Source organism: Podarcis pityusensis, assembly GCF_964106645.2.
Source record: "Podarcis pityusensis genome assembly, chromosome: 1".
Lineage (NCBI taxonomy): Eukaryota > Metazoa > Chordata > Lepidosauria > Squamata > Lacertidae > Podarcis > Podarcis pityusensis.
The window spans coordinates 3,699,920-3,715,795 of record NC_138028.1 but is presented as its reverse complement, the minus strand read 5'-3'; the positions used below and the strand labels follow the sequence as shown (position 1 = coordinate 3,715,795).

At 49.2% G+C, this 15,876-nt stretch overlaps 1 protein-coding gene and 1 long non-coding RNA gene across 12 annotated transcripts in view; one reads left to right on the top strand and one right to left on the bottom strand.

Moving 5' to 3' along the window:
- The window catches only part of LOC308470520, a 215,454-nt gene that overhangs the window by 17,391 nt on the left and 182,187 nt on the right, over nucleotides 1-15,876 (bottom strand). The gene's annotated exons all lie outside the window — the stretch shown is intronic.
- Nucleotides 1-15,876, top strand: part of NIN (ninein) — a gene marked incomplete at its 3' end in the record, with an annotated part of 126,052 nt that overhangs the window by 81,811 nt on the left and 28,365 nt on the right. For all 11 annotated transcript variants that reach the window (XM_081002309.1, XM_081002306.1, XM_081002305.1 and 8 more), the window contains exons 13-21: nucleotides 1,268-1,378; nucleotides 2,091-2,180; nucleotides 3,126-3,258; nucleotides 4,953-5,074; nucleotides 6,144-6,667; nucleotides 8,224-10,236; nucleotides 12,530-12,655; nucleotides 13,547-13,616; nucleotides 14,652-14,855. In XM_081002309.1, coding sequence (XP_080858435.1) covers nucleotides 1,268-1,378; nucleotides 2,091-2,180; nucleotides 3,126-3,258; nucleotides 4,953-5,074; nucleotides 6,144-6,667; nucleotides 8,224-10,236; nucleotides 12,530-12,655; nucleotides 13,547-13,616; nucleotides 14,652-14,855 — 3,393 coding nt within the window. The remainder of the gene's footprint in view (nucleotides 1-1,267; nucleotides 1,379-2,090; nucleotides 2,181-3,125; nucleotides 3,259-4,952; nucleotides 5,075-6,143; nucleotides 6,668-8,223; nucleotides 10,237-12,529; nucleotides 12,656-13,546; nucleotides 13,617-14,651; nucleotides 14,856-15,876) is intronic.

Genomic DNA, 15,876 nt, shown 5'->3' with positions numbered 1-15,876 from the left:
TCTGCTGATTCTCCAGAGAGGAGGGGCGGTTTCTGCTCTCTACTTATTCCGCTCCAGCCTCAAATCAAAGAGTGAGAGAGAGACTGAGTGTTAGAGAGAGATCTTGTGTATAGATAAGGTTGCTGCTAAGAGCAGCTGCAGACACTCAGTGCAGTTCAGCTTCCTCATTTAGCTCTGTACATAGTTGTGTACTATAGTTGTAGATAGAATAAAAGAAGATATTCTACAGAGCTGCTCTCCGAGTCGTTTATGCTCTGCTAAACTCTGCTATACTCTGCTGTGCGACGACTGTCTTCTTGTGGGAGTGAATCCGGTGCTCACAACTCTAAGCTGTGAGTCCACAGCACTTTGACCTGTTCCTGTGCAGAAGGTGGTCTCTGGAAGAGCTACCCAGCTCGCCTAGCCCAGTCGGGGCTGAGTGGATGAGTCCAGTTGGTGGCACTGGCTCAAGGGCAATGCTGACAGGTGTTGAGCTTTAAAGCCCTAAACGGCCTCGGTCCTATATACCTGAAGGAGTATCTCCACCCCCATTGTTCAGCCCGGACACTGAGGTCCAGCTCCGAGGGCCTTCTGGCGGTTCCCTCGCTGCGAGAAGCCAAGTTACAGGGAACCAGACAGAGGGCCTTCTCGGTAGTGGCGCCCGCCCTGTGGAACGCCCTCCCTTCAGATGTGAAGGAAATAAGTAGCTATCCTATCTTTAGAAGACCTCTGAAGGCAGCCCTGTTTAGGGAAGTTTTTAATATTTAATGCTGTATTGTTTTTAACACTCGATTGGGAGCCGCCCAGAGTGGCTGGGGAAACTCAGCCAGATGGGCAGGGTATAAATAATAAATTATTATTATTATTATTATCCCACTTTTTTCTCTCCAAGGAGCTCACACGGTTCTCTCACCCTCCTCATTTTAATCCCCACAACAGCCTTGCACGGTAGGTTAGGTTGAGAGGCAGCTGCCTCCCCCCAGGCTCACCCAGTGAGCTCTCATTGATTGATTGATTGATTGATTGACTGGTAAACTGCTTACTACCAAAATAGCTTTCTAAGTAGTTTGCAGGAATAAAAACCAGTTTCACAAAAAAAAAACCCACACCTATAAATGCCGATAATTAAAACCCGCAATAAAATAATCCCATTTTAAAAGGGCGCAGTCATTGAATCAGGCGCTTCGGGTTGGTTGCCTTCATCACATATCTAGAAAACCTGCCCTGTTCTGTTTACCGTTTTGCAATACAGCTCCCGACCTCCTTATTTCCTTTGGCTTTTCCTTAGGAGAACAGCCGCTTGGAGAACGAACTCCAGGAAACCGGAGAGAAGCTACTGAAATGCGAGGGCACCATCAGCAAATTGCAGAAGAACTGGGAGAATGTCCTAGCAGAGAAGGTAGGCTGGGCCTTGCTGACCCAATAGGGCGCTGGCCCGAAAAGGTTTGAGGCCACTGTTATGGCGGAAGAGGGTGGTGACGAAGTGTTCTTTGGCTCTAGTTTTTTTTTATTTTTATTGATTTCAACATATAAATTATAAAATGTACCACAAAACTTCTCACTTATACAATCTTTTGAGACTTCCATCAGCATCTCTGATGATCCACCATTTTCACCACTTCTTATGCATTTCTTAACTTTATATTGCCTTTACATCTCTTAACAAATCATCCTTCCCCTTCTCCAATTTTGCAATACTTCCAATAATACTCCTCACAAAACTTCTTGCAAACCTACAAACGTCGTCTGATCTTCACAAATACTTTTCAAGTAGTCTGTAAATTTACTCCAGTCTTCCGTGAATTTCTGGTTCCGCCGGTTTCGAATCCTTCCTGTTAGTTTATCTAATTCTGCATAGTCCATTAACTTCATTCTCCATTCTTCAATCATCGGTAATTCTTCTTGCTTCCATTTTTGGGCCAGTAATATTCTTGCTGCTGTTATTGCATATAAAAAGAGCTTACATTCCTTTCTATTTATATCACTCCCAACAATGCCCAGTAAAAATGCTTCTGGTTTCTTTATGAATGTATTTTTCAACATTTTTTTCAACTCATCTCCCAGAAGCATTTCACCTTTTTACATTCCCACCACTTGTTCTTTGGCTCTAGTACGGGGATCTTGATCCTGGCAGCGCAGAATTCTTCCTCCAGGAGGAGCGGCTGATGCAGATGAAGAATACGTACGAACGGCAGTGCAGGGTAAGTGAAGGAGGTCTGGCCCAAGGGGGTCCACTGTCAACACGCAGAGGGCCGAGAGGCCAGCTGGCAAACCCAGCTCAGACATCTCTTTCCAGTACGTTTCCGAGCACAATTCAAAGTGTTGGTGCTGACCTTAAAAGCCCTAAACAGCCTCAGCCCAGGATACCTGAAGGAGCATCTCCACCCCCATCGTTCAGCCCGGACACTGAGGTCCAGCGCCGAGGGCCTTCTGGCGGTTCCCTCACTGGTTAGGTTACAGGGAACCAGGCAGAGGGCCTTCTCGGTAGTGGCGCCCACCCTGTGGAACACCCTCCCTTCAGATGTGAAGGAAATAAGCAGCTATCTTCTTTTTAAAAGACATCTGTTTAGGGAAATTTTTAATATTTAATTGCTGTATTGTTTTTAACACTCGATTGGGAGCCGCCCAGAGTGGCTGGGGAAACCCAGTCAGATGGGCGGGGTATAAATAATAAATTATTGTTGTTGTTGTTGTTGTTGTTGTTGTTGTTGTTATTTTATTATTATCGGCCCGTGCTCCAACATAAATCAGCAACCCAGACTTTAAAAGCCAGGACATGCAATTAGCAGAGTGTGGTTCACACACAGAAGTAGGCACGAGGCGTAAGTCATGCTACAGCTACAGATTTATTAAGCATAAATCAGAACAAAGAAACATGTCGTCTCTCTCTCATGTCGTCTCGGAGAGAACAGCGAAAGCAAACGCTATACGCAAACGGAAGTTCCCAGTATGCTGTGCTGGAATGTAAACAGACAGGTGACACACAACAGCCTCATGTCTGTTCCTTAAGGTGGAACGGAATTCTCAACATCCTTAAGTCTGGCCCAGAGGGGGTACATAAGTACTAAGAGATTGCCATTGAAGTCCTGCATTTGTGTGCCCTGAGTTTGGCTGTAGTGCCACAACATCTGTTTTGCTGTACACAGGAACTCCAAGACCAAATCGATGAGCTTCAGTCTCAGCTGGAAGAGTACCAGGGTCAAGGCAGAGTCGCCCGGACTCCTCTGAAAGCCTCTCTCTACGAGGAGCTGGACGATGGCGGGACTGAGGGCACTCAAGGTAAAATGATGATCAGCTGTGGGGAGAGGAGGAGGAGGGGTCTTGGTTTAACTGCCCTCAGGGGCCTCGGAGCCGCCATTCCATGTTCGCAGATGTTCCATAGACATTCTGAATATTGAATGGCGTGTAAATGCCAGAGATAATCGAGAGCCAGCAAAATAGAAGCCTTGCTAGGAGGGAGAGTAATAAAGGTTGGCAGGATGGATTGCCCAATCAGAAGCAAGAGAAGAGTTCTCCCATGGGAGCCACGATGTGGCGAAGGGTCGTAGATCAGTTTCAGAGCAATGGTTTTGAATGCAGGTCCAAGATTCAATTCCACGCATCTCCAGATGGGGCTGGGAATAGATTCTGCAAAAATGGAAGGCTGCTGGAAGTGAACTAGCGGCCTCACTTGTGGGGTGCCTCAGGGTTCTGTCCTCTGCCCCATGCTTTTCAACATCTACATGCAGCCGCTGGGAGAGATCATCAGGGGGTTTGGGCTGGGTGTTCATCAGTATGCGGATGATACCCAGCTCTACCTCTCTTTTAAATCAGAACCAGTGAAGGTCCTGTGTGAGTGCCTGGAGGCAGTTGGAGGTTGGATGGCGGCTAATGGAGTGAGGTTGAATCCTGACAAGACAGAAGTACTGTTTTGGGGGGACAGGGGGCAGGCAGGTGTGGAGGATTCCCTGGTCCTGAATGGGGTAACTGTGCCCCTGAAGGAACAGGTGCGCAGCCTGGGAGTCATTTTGGACTCACAGCTGTCCATTGAGGCGCAGGTCAAATCTGTGTCCAGGGCAGCTGTTTACCAGCTCCATCTGGTACGCAGGAGGAGACCCTCCCTGCCTGCAGACTGTTTCGCCAGAGTGGTGCATGCTCTGGTTATCTCCTGCTTGGACTACTGTAATGCACTCTATGTGGCCCTACCTTTGAAGGTGACCCAGAAACTACAACTAATCCAGAATGCGGGAGCTAGACTGCTGAAGGGAGCGGCCGCCGAGACCATATAACACCGGTCTTGAAAGACCTACATTGGCTCCCAGGGAAGCTTTTAATGTTTGATGTATTACAGTATTTTAATATTTTTTGGGGAAGCCCAGCCAGATGGACAGGGTATAAATAATAAATAATAAATTACTGTATTTTTCGCCCTATAGGACGCACTTTGTCCCCTCCAAAAATGAATGGGGTGAATATAGGCTTTCGCTGAAGCCTGGAGAGCTAGAGGGGTCGGTGCGCACCGACCCCTCTCGCTCTCCAGGCTTCAGGAAGCTCTGCGCAACCCTCAGGAGCCCGGCGCGAAGCCGCACCGGGCTCCCGAGGGTTGCGCGGAGCTGCCTGCGCTCCCGGGCTTCCCGCAGCTCCACGCAACCCTCCGGAAGGTTGCGCAGAGCTGCCTGCTTCCCAGAGCACGGGGCGCGCTGGAAGCAGAGCACCCGGTCCTTCGGGAAGACATCGGGCAGCCCCACAAGCTTGGGGGACAGCGGGGAGGAGGAGCGCCACCATCCCGCTGTTCCCCGACCTGGTTTTTGGGGGAAAATAAAGGGGGGGGGGAAATTCCTTTATTTCCCCCCCAAAAAACTAGGTTCATCCTATGAGCCGGTGCGTCCTATGGGACGAAAAATACGGCATTATTATTATTATTATTATTAAAGGCAAACGTTGCGTAGAAAACCAAGAAGGCCTGCATTTTTCTTGCTGATTTTGCATTTTAGCGCCCGGTTCTGAAGACTGCAACCCACTAAATATGAGCATAGAAGCCGAAATGGCTATCGAGCAACTGAAAGATCAGCACCAACAGGACCTCTGCAGCTTGCAAGAGGAGCTTCAGAACAGGGTAAGCTGACCTCTTCCCCCGCCCCCCATTTGAAGAGCAGGGTCTGCATCAAAGGCCTTCACCGTGTTTGCTCAGGACACTTCTGAGGGGTTGGTCCGGGTTCATTGTGGTGGTGGAACCCCACTCCCAGCCCCGGAGTGCTGTTTATAGCCATCCCACTTCCACTTTCATTCTGCTGCCTGTCACGATTTGTACAAAGCCTCTTTTTAATTGTCCGTTAACATGGAAACACGCCAGCCAGAACTGCAAACAGTATTCCAGACTTCCCTCCAGATGAGATCTTTGTTGAGCAGCCAACCTGATTTTCTTACCCAAAGCTGGCCTGGAAATTAGATTTATCTCCTGGTTTTATTGAGCAAATCCTTCTGATTTGCTTTCACGTTAGTTAAGCGACAGTTGAGCAGGCATGTTATGATATCCCTTTGGCTCGATTGAGCCTAGCAACTCCCCTCCCTCCCGCCTACCGGTTTACAAAATTACATTTTGCATCTTTTGCATTTCACTTCCTTTCCTATTCTTGTTACATCATAACCTAACGTATTAAATTTCTCATCCTGAATAGGTATCAATTTCATCTTACAGGTCTTCAGATCACCCTGCTAATGATGTTAATTGCTTACAGTTGTCTTTCAAATATAATATAAATTTATTCCAGTCTTTTTGGGACACTTGATCTTGCTGGTTCCAGATTATTCCTGTCAGTTTTGCCAGTTCTGCAAAGTCCATCATTTTCATCTGCCACTCTTCTTTCGTTGGTACTTCTTATTGTTTCCATTTTTGGACTAAGAAAATTCTTGCTGCAGTAGTTGCATATAATAACAATTTTTTATCTTGTCTCGGTAACTCCTTACCCACTATACCCAGTAAAAAAGCTTCTGGGTTTTTTTAATAAAAGTGTTTTTAAACATTTTCTTTAACTCATTATATATCGTTTCCCAGAAAGCTTTTACCTCTTTGCATGTCCACCACATATGGAAAAAGTACCCTCCTTTTCTTTACATTTCCAACATTCATTTTTTGATTACGCTCTTTTCTCTCTCTTCCTCCCTCTCTTTCTCCCTTCCTCCAGCTGTGCCATTACCAGAAGCAGCTGGAGGAGAGCAAGACTCGCTGCGGCCAGGAGCAAGAGATCCTCCAGCAGCATCACGCCCAGGAAAGGCAAGCCTTGCAAGAGCAGGTTGACCGGCTGCAAGCCCAGGTGTCTGAGCTCCAGGAGGAGCTGGAGAGGCTCAGGCAAGAGTGGCAGGAGGCCGACTCACAGCAGAAGGTGGAGACTGGCAGCCTGCAGGCGTCCCTGGAGGAGAAGGCCAGCCTGGTGGATCAGCTGAAATTCCAGCACCAGGAGGAGCTACAGGCCAGGCTGCAGGAGGCCCGCGAGGGTTTCGGCCGCGAGCGAGAAGAGCTGGTCCAGGCCAGGGTCCGGCTGGAAGAGAAAATGAGAGCCATGGCGCAGACCATCCAGGAAGAGAAAGCAGAGATGGAGGGCTGTTTCCACGAGCAGCTGCGGAGGCTGGAGGAGAAGCTAGTCGTGGAGAAGGAGGCGCTGCAGCAAGAGCTGGCGCGGAAGTATCGGGAGGAGCTCGAGGAGGAAAGGTGAGGGGGCTGCGTTAGGGCTCTCGTATCTATGGGACCGCCTCTCCTGGTCTGCCCCGCAGAGGACCTTAAGGTCCATGAATAACCATAGTTTAGAGGTCCCGGGCCCTAAGGAAGTCAGACTAGCCTCCACCAGGGCCTTCTTAGTGATGGCTCCGACCTGGTGGAATGCTCTGTCCCATGAGACCAGGGCCCTGCAGGATTTAACCTTCTTCCGTCGAGCCTGTAAGACAGAGCTATTCCGACTGTCCTTTAATTTGAATTCAGCCTGATCTTTTATTTCCCTTCTCTTCCATCACCCTCCCCTTTTATGAAGATCACCCGCTCTGAGACCCCACAGCTAATTCTCCCCTGGTCTCCTCGCTGGCCCAAGTAGGACCAATTCAGCCAGCTAGCCCAGGGGATTATCTAATGCTTATTACCCCTAAATTGATTTCTGAATTTTGAATTTTATTGTTATTCATGTGTTTATACTGTATTTTATGCTGCTTTTATAATTAAGTGTTTTAAATTTGTTGTTAGCCCGGTTTTTGAACCGGGAAGGGTGGGGTATAAATAAATTATTATTATTATTATTATTATTATTATTATTATTATTATTATGTGTTCTGCAGCAGCTGCCTGCCCCCCAAGGCTGGCCCAGGTGGGCAAGCTAACATAGGAACATAAGAAGATCCTTCTGGATCAGGCCAGTGCCCCATCTGGTCCAACATCCCGTGAGCAACCAGAAGCCAGCAAGCAGGACCCAAGAACAGGAACAGTCTCCCTTCCTGTGGTTTTGAGCAACTGGGATTCAGAAACATGGCAGATCATGGCCATCCTGGCTAGTAGCCATCGATAGCCCTCTCCTCCATGAATTTGTCCAGTTTTTTTCTAAAGCCATCTAGGTCCTTGGCCATCCTGTGGCCTCCTGTGGCAGTGAGTTCCATAGTTTAACTCTGCACTGTTTGAAGAACTTAAGTTGAACTATGGAACTCACGGCTGAAGGCCACCAACCATTTAGATGACTTTAGAAGAGGACTAGAGAAATTCATTGATGACAAGGCCATCAGTGGCCACCAGCCATATTGGCTCTGCTCTCTGCCTCCACAGCTGGAGCCAGCGATGCGTCTGAATTCCAGTTGTTGAGACCATAGGAGGGGAGAGTGTTCAAATGCTCCTTGTGGGTTTCCCACGAGCTTCTAGTTGGCCACTGTGAGAACAGGATGCTGGACTAGATGGGCTGCTCGCATGACCCAGCAGACTTTTCTTGCAATCTTAAGTTAAATTGCCTCCACTATATTGGACTAAGCTGTAAACAAGTCCCCATCTTGTTACGTTCTTGGTCTTCAGTTGTTGTGGGGTAGATTTAAGAGGAGGCGGGAGGAACAATATTCGAAAGGAGAGAGGATTAAAAATGAAGATCCGAGACAAATAAACTGCATTTGGACCTTCGTTGAGACTCCATCTTGGCCTGTGGTCTTCAAAAGCTGAGGCCTAGGGCAGTCAGTGTTCTGCCGCCACCTGTCCCTCACTTGGCAGAGGCTTCAGTAATGTGTTGTGTTGACCACATCCAGGGCTAAAATGGAAAATGAATTTAACGGAAGAGTTTCTCAGATGGAGGAGCAGTTTGCCGCAGACCGACAGGCGCTGGTGAGCAAGTATGGGGAGGCCCTGAAAGGCCTTGAGGAGCGCTACCAGCAGGAGTTGCGTGAGGCCTCTGAGGAGAAATCCCAGTGGGAGTTTGAGAAGGATGAAATGGCCCATGAAGATGCCAAGACCCAGGAGAGGTGGAAGGAAATGCTGGCGCAGGAGAAAGAGGCTTTGTCGGCCCTCACGGAAGAGAAGCAGCTTCTGGAGAAGCATTTTGAGGAGTGTGTGAGCTCTCTGGTCCTGGAGAAGGAGCAGTTGCAGAAGCAGCTGGAGGATGTGACGAAAAGGGAGCACGAGCTCCACCAGAGACTCCTGCGAAGGCAAGAGGTCCACCAGCAGGAGTTCCAGAAGAGAGAAGACGAAGGAGAAATGTCCAGAGTCGAGGAAGATCAGGAGTTGCTCCTCCAAAAGCTCAAGAGGCAGGAGGCTGAATTCAAGGAGGAGAAAGACAAGCTGACTTTGAGGCTCGCCACCGTGGAACGCCTGAAACAGGAGGCACTCAGCAGAGCGGCTGAAGAGAAGGAGGAGTTGAGGGCCAAAGTCTTGACTCTTGAAGGCAACATTGAAGAGCTCCAGCAGGAGCTGCAACGTCTGTCCAAACTGCAAAGAAATTTAGCTTTTTTGAACAGAGAAGCAGACACGCAGAGGGGCGATTTCCCAGCAAAGCCCCAGGAGCCAAGAGAACTGATGGACTTTCTTTCAGACCAGAGAAAGGACCAAGAACCCGCAGCAGAAGGTGGCTCAGCAACTGTCTCCTCAGAGAGGAAGCTGCTGAGAAGCCCAGCTCGCTCTCCTAGTTTTATCACACTGGTTCCAGAATCCCTGGGGGACTCACGGTTGCTGAACGTAAGGGACCAAGACGACGCTCAAGTAAAAACGGACGATGGCATCGGAGAGTCAGGCAGCCTGGCGATGGAAATTGAAGAGACGATACTGGAAGGACCCATGGAGACGACTCTTGTCTTGGAGAAGGCCTATGAGGAGATCTGGGTGGAGAACGACACCCTCAAGCGGCAGCAGCACCAGCTTCGAGAGCGAATCAGCCTCCTGGAGGCCAAATGTGACCAGGCCACTCTGGACCGGCAAGACATGGCATCCCAGGTGGAGAAGGAGCTGGAGGAGATCCTGAAGACCATCCCCCAGCCGAACGCATTGCCCTGCGGAAGCGAGGAGCGCGGGGAAGGTCTCCGCCGGGGACAAGCCAGTGTCGCAAAACTGCACCCAGATTGCATCGGAGGGAACAAGAGGCCCTTGGCTGGAGCCCCAGAGGCTGAACTCCAAGCTGTGGAGATAGCAGACCACAGAGGAGCAATTGGGACTGAGAAGGGAGAGCTGGAAAACCAGGCGCCAGAGCTTTGGGGTGCGGCCGCCGAGAGAGACGTGAGCTCCAGGACGCAGAACAAAGGTTTTCCCACGCCGGAAGAACTCGAGCTGCAGAACCAGGCCTTGAAAGCCGAGGTGGGCAAGTTGCTTGAGCAGAACGCCAGGCTGGAAGACCGCTTGCCCCAGCTGCTGCGTCTGCAGAGCAGGCTGGAGGAGAGCGACCGAGAGAGTCTCGCGCTGACGCAGGAGAAGGTGCGGCTGCAGGAGAGGGTGGTGGAGCTGGAAGAGGCCCACGGCCAGATGTCCACGGAGAACGCCGAGCTACTGAATGCCAACCTGGTCCTGCAGAGCCGGCTGGGCAAGATGGAAGCCTTTGTGGCCACCCTGAAGACCCCAAAATCAGGGCGGCGCCACGGCTGGGGCGAGAACGGAGCCCGGGACGCAGAGACGGAGGCGAAGGGGCTCCTTGAGCTGAACAGGAAGCTCAAGGAAAAGGTGGCGGCCCTGCTGAAGCAGAAGGGGAGCCACGCTCAGGAGAGGGAGGACTTGAACGCGGTGCTCTGGGGCTTGCAGAACACCTGTGGCGAGCAGCGGCAGGAGCTGGAGTTCATGAGGTAACCGGGGATCCCGGCCCCCCTCTGCTTTCTGAAACTAACCACCTCTTGCCTCCCCGATTGACCGCCTCCTTGCTGCTTCCACTGACTTCTCTGGGCTTCTTGCATTAACCAGTAGATTAACTTTGGCTTAGAAGACCTCGTGTGCCTTCTGGGATTCTAACAGAAACCAATCACTTCTAATGCGGCTTTGAAAAGTGCGTGCATGTCTGTTTCCATGCATATCTCAAGTGGTACAGCCTGGAGTGTGGTTTGCTTCTTTCCGCCCATCAAAGGCTGCTCAAATTTTCCTGATGTCGATATCTGAGTCCTACTTAGCCTGATGCTTCTGTATTGTGTCTCTCTTAACACCGTACCTCTTTCCTGTCCTCTTCTCTTGGCTCATTATCTCTTTTTAACGTGCCTTAATTGCAGTTGGTGGAAGAATGGCATTTGTTTTATTTTTATCCAACGAGAGCTCACGCCAGTTACACTTAACGGATGAGTGAATGTTTGGCTCCAAGGCTAGATCTGTGGGGTTTGTTGTTTTTTCCTCAAAAGGAAAGTCCACAATGGCATGCAGGCCTCGTTGGAAAGATGTCCTGACCACCATTGCTGATCTTCTCCTGCAATCTGCAGCCGGAGGAGCAAAGACTCTTTTTTAAAAAAATCATTTTTATTGATTTTCCAATAAAAACAGCCAATCATCATATCCGCATCGTAATCCAATCCAATTAAAAACAATAAACTAAAATTTAAAAAGCGACCAAATTGTAATCCAAATTGTAATTATTAATTTTTCCGGGCTCCCCATAGTCTGGACCTCTGAAGCATATCTCCAAATCTTCGTTCCTGCCTCTTCTCGTTGTTTTCATATTTTCCACCTTCTGATCTTCACTTTAAAGTTCTCTGTCCCTGGCTATGCGATTCTCAGTCATGTCAAAAATCATATATCCTTTCATCCATTGAATACACCTTTATTTGTAAATATATATTTTTTCAACTCTCTATTTTCCAGCGTAGCTTTTCCTGACTTCATTCCAATCTTCCAATCTGGGCTGTTGTCCAAGTTTATCCTTTGAAGTTTAGTGATGCAGCAACTCCCAAGTTGTTAAATCACTCCAATCCGGGCTGTAGGAGCAAAGACTCTTAGTCCAGATAAGACAGGGGAGACTTGTCAGTTCAAGGTCCACATGCCCTTGGGGGCAACCCTCCCAGCGGGTGGGAACAGAGGCAAAAGGGGGGGGCGCATGGCTGTGAGTCTTAGCCTTGCACCAGGGCTGCAATCCAGCCATGGAACAGTCATAGAATCGTACAATTGTAGCATTGGAAGGGAACTTGAGGAACATCTAGTCCTGTGTTTCCCAAACTTGGGTCTCCAGCATGTTTGGGACTACAATTCCCATCATCCCTGACCACTGGTCTTGCTAGCTATGGATGCTGGGAGTTGTAGTCCCAGAAAGGCTGGAGACCCAACTTTGGGGGGACCCTGATCTAGTCCAATGCCCTGCAGTGCAGGAATATGCAGCTGTCCCATACAAGGATCGAACCTGCAGCCTTGGAATTATCGGCACCACGCTCTATCCAACTGAGCTAGTCAGAGGTTTCTTCTCATTCACACACAACGCATTATCTCAGTCTGATGACACATTCCAGCCAGGCAAGAGCAGTTGAGGAGGGTACAGCCCGGGGGTGACGAGGAACACTACCTGGGGACAGTCCCTGGGGCTGGATAGGACAACAAAGAGACACTTACCGTATTTTCCGCTCTATAAGACGCACCCGACCATAAGACGCACCTAGTTTTTAGAGGGGGAGAACAAGAAAAAAAATATTCTTGCCCTCTCTGCGCAGCGCCCCTTCAGCGAAGCGGCAGGAGAAATGGAGCCCCTTCCATTTCTCCTCCCGCTTCGCTGAATGGGCACCTCGCAGAGAGGGAAAGCTGCGCAGCACCTCTCCAGCGAAGCGAAGCCAAGAGAGCAAGAGGGATCGGTGCGCACTGATCCCTCTTGCTCTCCTGGCTTCAGCAAAAGCAACGCGAAGCCATGGAGCCTGCATTCGCTCCATAAGACACACTCACATTTCCCCTTACTTTTTAGGAGGGGGAAAGTGTGTCTTATAGAGCGAAAAATGCAGTAATTTTCTGTGGAAGGTACTCAGTTTCTTGCTTAAGGCGAGGCAATCTGTCAAGAATTCCCCCAATGCAGTTAGGAAAATGCTGGGATGATGCTATAAGCAATACACACTCCAGCACACGAATCCAGGCCAGAGCAATTCACAGGAACTACAGCGCCTCTCTATTTTTGCACCCCAGGTGTGAGATGGATCGCCTCAGAGAGGAAAATGCTCTTTTGCGGAACAAAGTCGCCTTTATGAACGAGGAAGGCAGCATTTGCGACCTGCGCTTGAGGGAGCTTAACGGGTCTCGGGAAGAACTCTGGTAAGTCTCTCCAAACTGGAAGCGAGGAACCAGCAGCAAGGGAGGCCACGTGCGGCCCCCAGCTTAATTTTGCAGGGTGTGGGGGGTAAATGGGAGGTGGCAGATGGCGAGAAGAGGGGGGCGCCGCCGTTTTGACTCTGGCCCCGCCTCCCGCTTGTTCTGGCTTCGCCCACATCCATCCCCAAAGGAGGGCAGCCCTGAGGGGAGAAAAATGACCAGGAAGTGGAAGAATGGACTCTGAACCCGAACAGGTGAAGCTTGCTATTTGTCTTTGGTCTTGATTAGATGGGTTCTACATCTTGTCCAATAAATGCCAAAGTGTTGATGGCCTCAGCCAGGGGTCAGCAAACTTACCGCGCCTCGGGCTGGTGTCTCCAGTGCCGATTATGCAGGGGAGCACGTGCCCATACGCATGCTCACACGCTATTTCCGGCGCACTTGTGGGTCGGAGGAGCACCGGAAATAGCTTGTGCGCATGTGCAGGGGCCTCCTCCGACCCGGATATGCACCGGAAAGAATGCTTGCGCATGCGCAAATAACGGTTGCGCATGCTCACAAGCTATTTCCGGTGCTCCTCTGACCCGGACGTGGGCAGCTGCGCAGTGCAGCACCAGTAAGAGCGGGCGGCGGCGGCAGGCAGGGGTCACCGGGGGCCGGATAAACGAGTCCCTCAGGCCTTATCCGGCCGCGGACCTTAGTTTGGGGACCCCTGGCCTAAGCAATCAGGATTCAGTTTAGCTGCTGTGAGATGCTCCTGCTGTTTTCACTGTTATTCATGCTCCCGCCCAAGGTGCCTTTGCGCTCCTGCTCCCTTGCACACACATGCCTGCTTATTTAAGGCAAATGAAGTTGTTGCTGCATATTAAGGAGTAACATTTCTGTTCACCTCAGGCAGCAAATGGAGTCTGTGCAGAAAGAAAAAGTTGCGGTGCAAAAAATGGCCGAGAACCTTAAAAAGCAGGTAAGCCCTTAGTCTTCATTTTGTATCTTTGGGAGGAGACACTATAAATCAGTGGTGCCCAGAGAGGGTGGTTCCACCCCCCGGGGGGGGCATGCCAGACCATTGCTGGGTCAAGTTCATCAAGTTTGTTGAATCAATTAAACGCAGTACAGGCGACCCCCCACATTTATACATGTTCAATATGTGTGACTACGTCGAACCCGGAAGTGACCCAAAAGCATCACAAAAAGGAGCAGAATGAGGTGTTTGCAGGCTTTTTTCAGTGGAGTTTCAAATATACGTGATTTCACTAATAATAACAATAATTTCTTATTTATACCCCGCCCATCTGTCTGGGTTTCCCCAGCCACTCTGGGCGGCTTCCAGCAAAATATTAAAATACAGTCATACCTCGGGTTGAATGTGCTTTAGGTTGAGCGCTTTCGCGTTGTGCTCTGCGGCAACCCGGAAGTAACGGAGCACATTACTTCCGGGTTTCGCCGCTCGTGCATGCGCAGATGCTCAAAATGATGTCACACACATACACGGAAGCGACAAAACGGATCCCATTCACATCCTGAGGTACCACTGTACAGTAATTCATCAAGTATTAATAGCTTCCTTAAATACGGCTGCCTTCAGATGTCTTCTAAAAGTCAGATAGTTGTTTATTTCTTGAGGAGGGTGTTCCACAGGGTGGGTGCCACTACCGAGAAGGCCCTCTGCCTGGTTCCCTGTAACTTGGCCTCTCGCAGTGAGGGAACCACCAGAAGGCCCTCGGAGCTGGACCTCAGTGTTCAGGCAGAACTATGGAGATGGAGATGCTCCTTCAGATATCCGGGGTGCCTTGGAAGGTAACCCCCATGTAAATTGGGAGTTGCCTGTAGTTTTAATCGGATTTTGAATAAATGTGCAATTAATTCTTACTGGTTTGGATTTGATTGAGTATCTTCCTTAGTGTGTCATGCAAACAGCTGATGTGTGTAATTTTTTTTTTTAATGGAGTAGGGTTTCCTTGCCATTGATTTTTTTCCTGGGCTCTTGTTTTCTGATCAGGCCTCCGAACTGAAAGCCCGGAATCAGCAGCTGGAGTTTGAGAACGCAGAGCTTGACCGAAAAACGTCTCCCCACCAGGTGGATGTGCAAGATCTTAACCAACGGCTGCGCAAGGTCCATCAGCAGAAGGAGGTGGAGAAGGGTGTGCCAGAGAAGAGGGAAGGCTCCTGGGTCCGGGAGGAACTGGAAAACTGGAAAATCCAGGTATTTTGGTGATTTATAATGAGGTCCTGCCAGAGAACACAGCAAAGCAACCTTGTAGAGCTATTGATTGTGAAGCACTCATTTGTAAATTTTATTATTACGTTCCTTCTTGGTAATCTTGCGGGTAATTCAGCAGGGATTTGATCTTCCATATCTTTTTCTGTGTTCCCTATGGAATGTCGATTGCTGTTGATTATTTTCAAATTACCTCTTACATTTTAATACTTTCCTGTTATTACCTCTTCGTCTTTCTGTTTTGTTGATTGTAAGTGTTTAGTCAAACCCTACTAGCGAGTCCACTTCTTCACAATCAGGAATCACAAGACAGAGAAACCAATAGGAGAACATTTCAATCTCCCATAACATTCTATACAAGATCTCAAAGTAGCTGTCATATTACAAAAGAATTTCAGAAATAGACTGGAAAGAGAAGTTGCTGAATTGCAACTTATTACCAAACTTAAAACCATGGAGAGACCTAGTCTGAACAGAGACATTGGATTGTTATCTCATTATACATGATAAAGCTATTATTAGCCACCTCACCCCTTGCTTTTTCCTTTAAGACAAATTGCAGTCGCTAAAAGGTTTACTACACCTATCAGCCAGTCACCCATTCCCACCCCCCTTCTGAGTAATACCCCTCCCCACCCTCTCACTATATAGAAGGGTCTGGTGACTTCTGTTTCAGTGTATCTGAAGAAGTGTGCATGCATACGAAAGCTCATACCAATAACAAACTTTGTTGGTCTCTAAGGTGCTACTGGAAGGAATTTTTTTACAGTGGACGCTTGGGTTGCGAACGTGATCTGTGCGGGATGCACGTTTGCAACCCGCAGCGGCACGTCTGCGCACACGCAGGTTGCAATTTAGTGCTTCTGAGCATGCGTGTCCGCCAAAACCCGGAAGTAACCTGTTCCGGTACTTCCGAGTTTTGGCAGTCCATAACCCAAAAAAACACAGCCTGAAGTGTCTGTAACCCGAGGTATGACTGTATTTTGTTTTTTTACAATGTTTCTGT